The 2,500-nt window shown below is 38.4% G+C and overlaps 1 protein-coding gene across 1 annotated transcript in view; it reads right to left on the minus strand.

Moving 5' to 3' along the window:
* LOC119579977 (trypsin-1-like) overlaps positions 1–2,500 on the minus strand; it is a 16,959-nt gene that overhangs the window by 10,612 nt on the left and 3,847 nt on the right. Inside the window, exons 2-3 of the mRNA XM_037927824.1 lie at positions 1,176–1,267; positions 896–996 (exon numbers count right to left, since the gene is read on the minus strand). Of these exons, the coding sequence (XP_037783752.1) occupies positions 896–996; positions 1,176–1,267 (193 nt within the window). The remainder of the gene's footprint in view (positions 1–895; positions 997–1,175; positions 1,268–2,500) is intronic.

Below are 2,500 nucleotides of genomic sequence, written 5' to 3' on the forward strand. Positions count from 1 at the left end.
CTGTTATTATATCTATCTTTATCATCACCATCATCATTATTATCATCACTATTATTGTTATTGTTTATAATGATAATCAAAAAATATATATTATTTTATTGTTATTATTACTGGTGTTATTATCATTATCTATTACTGTTACTACTACTACTACTACTACTATTATTATCATTATTATTATTGTTATCATTATCATTGTTATTATTATTATTATTGTTATTATTATTATTATTATTATTATTATTATTATTATTATTATTGCTATTATCGTTTGTGTTGTTGTTGCTGTCATTACTAACATTACAATAATTATCGCTATTGTTATACTATAATCATCATCATCATCATCACCAGAATCGTCATCATCACCTTCATCATTTTCATCATCATGCCAATGATAAAACTAAAGATAATCATAAAGGTAATGATGATAACAAACTTATAAGGAGAAACCAAAAAGGACAATGTAATAATGATGATAACAATAACATTTAGAAATGGAAACTAGTGCCATGGTAATAATGTCGTTATTGTGATAGAAATACTTACGATAATTGCAATGATGATGAGGGCAGTAACGATAATGATAATAATTAATAATAACGAAGAGATTAGTATTTAGATATGGATTATATGAACAACGACACCAGCAGCAGCAAAGACAAATGAAGAGATATTGATTTTAATGAAAAATGTGATCAAATGTGATGGTAATGATAATCTTCAAAACTGATGATCTCAGTGATAATGATAATAATAGTGATGATGATGATGATGGTGATGATGATGATGATGATGATGATGATGATGATGATGATGATGATGATGATGATGATGATGATGATGATGATGATCCGCGTCGATCTCTAGACACCCCAAAGGAGAGCCCACTCACTCGCTTATACAGTGCGCTGCCGTCAAGACGTCGTTTGCAGTCACCACGATTCCTCCGCAGATGTGGTTGCGTCCCAGGAAGCCGACGTGCTCAATTGACACCTATGAAAACAGGCCACAAAGTACATTTGATTACTGGTCATTTTATGCGTTGATTACTTAGTATCAACGCATTTCATTCGTAAATTATATATTTGTTCACATTACATTTTAAATTGCCTATTAGTGGGAGAAGTACAGTGTAATATTTGAAATACAAAAGGCGGGCAGAGCGCGCATACCTGGAACGGAAACTCTCCGAGAAAGGCATCTTCGCCGCCGACGATGCGGGGAGATTCCAGATGCTGCAGATGCGTGGGCGTAACTGCGCTGACTGTAAAAGGAAAACATAGGCAAGGAATGTGTTTATGTAGTATATATATAAGTGTATGTATGTGTATTACGGGGGCTGCGGTGGCCGAATGGTTAGAGCGTCGGACTCCAGACTGGCACGACGGCAATCTGAGTTCGAGGGTTCGAGTCACCGGCCGGCGCGTTGTTCCCTTTGGGCAAGGAACTTCACCTCGATTGTCTACCTAGCCACCGGGTGGCCAAGCCAGCCCAAGTCAGTGCCGGGTAAATAGAGATGGTGACTCGATAAAAACACCGGGCGAAAGGCAATGGCAAACCACCGCTCTAAATTGACAAGAAATATCATGGAGGCCCATGATCGTCAAGGCCGCGGTGGCCAAAGGGTTAGAGAGTCGGACTGTCACGACGGCAATCTGAGTTCAGGAGTTCGAGTCACCGGCCGGCGCGTTGTTCCCTTGGGCAGGAGAATTCACCTCGAGTGCCTGCCTAGCCACTGGGTGGCCAAGTCAGCCCAAGTCCGAAGCCCGGATAAAATAGAGAGAATGATTACCTAAAAAGGTAACACCGGCACTCTCCGTGGAAAGGAACTGGGGACCCTACCACGTACTCACTCCAAGAGCATCACAACATGAAAACTACAATTAAGTATCATGCTGTGACCACGACGGCTCAGACATGAACCTACCGTTAAAAGAAGATGTGTATTACAGATATACACACACATATCTATAATGTGGATCAGTACTTGTGTTGTGCATAAACACAAATATATACATATTTAAAGCACATGCGATCATGTGTGTGTCTGAGTGTATATATACGTATATTTACACTCGAGTGGGTGCCTGTTTGTGAGTGTGTACACATGCAACTAATGCGAGTAAAGGTTTCATCAAAAGGCAGTCATGGAGTAATCAGATTATCCGACTCAATCGTACCCTGTGCTCTGCCGTTCGCCACCATTCGCTTGTTGTGTTTTATGTTGTGTGTATCTCTCTGTCTTTTCGTGTCATGCTTGACGTACGGATCCTCCCCACGAACGTAGTTTAATCCATTTCAACAAAGAAATTGATAATGGTCAACTTAAGGCTGTTGCTGTTGTTGTTGTTCCCCTTCTTCTTCTTTTTCTTCTTCATCATCATGATTATCACCATCTTATTATCGTCACTATTATTATCATTATCATTATTATTATCATTATTATGATTATTATCATTATTTTTATCCTCATCATTATCATTATCAATTGTTATTA

Source organism: Penaeus monodon, chromosome 2, assembly GCF_015228065.2.
Source record: "Penaeus monodon isolate SGIC_2016 chromosome 2, NSTDA_Pmon_1, whole genome shotgun sequence".
Taxonomy (NCBI): domain Eukaryota; kingdom Metazoa; phylum Arthropoda; class Malacostraca; order Decapoda; family Penaeidae; genus Penaeus; species Penaeus monodon.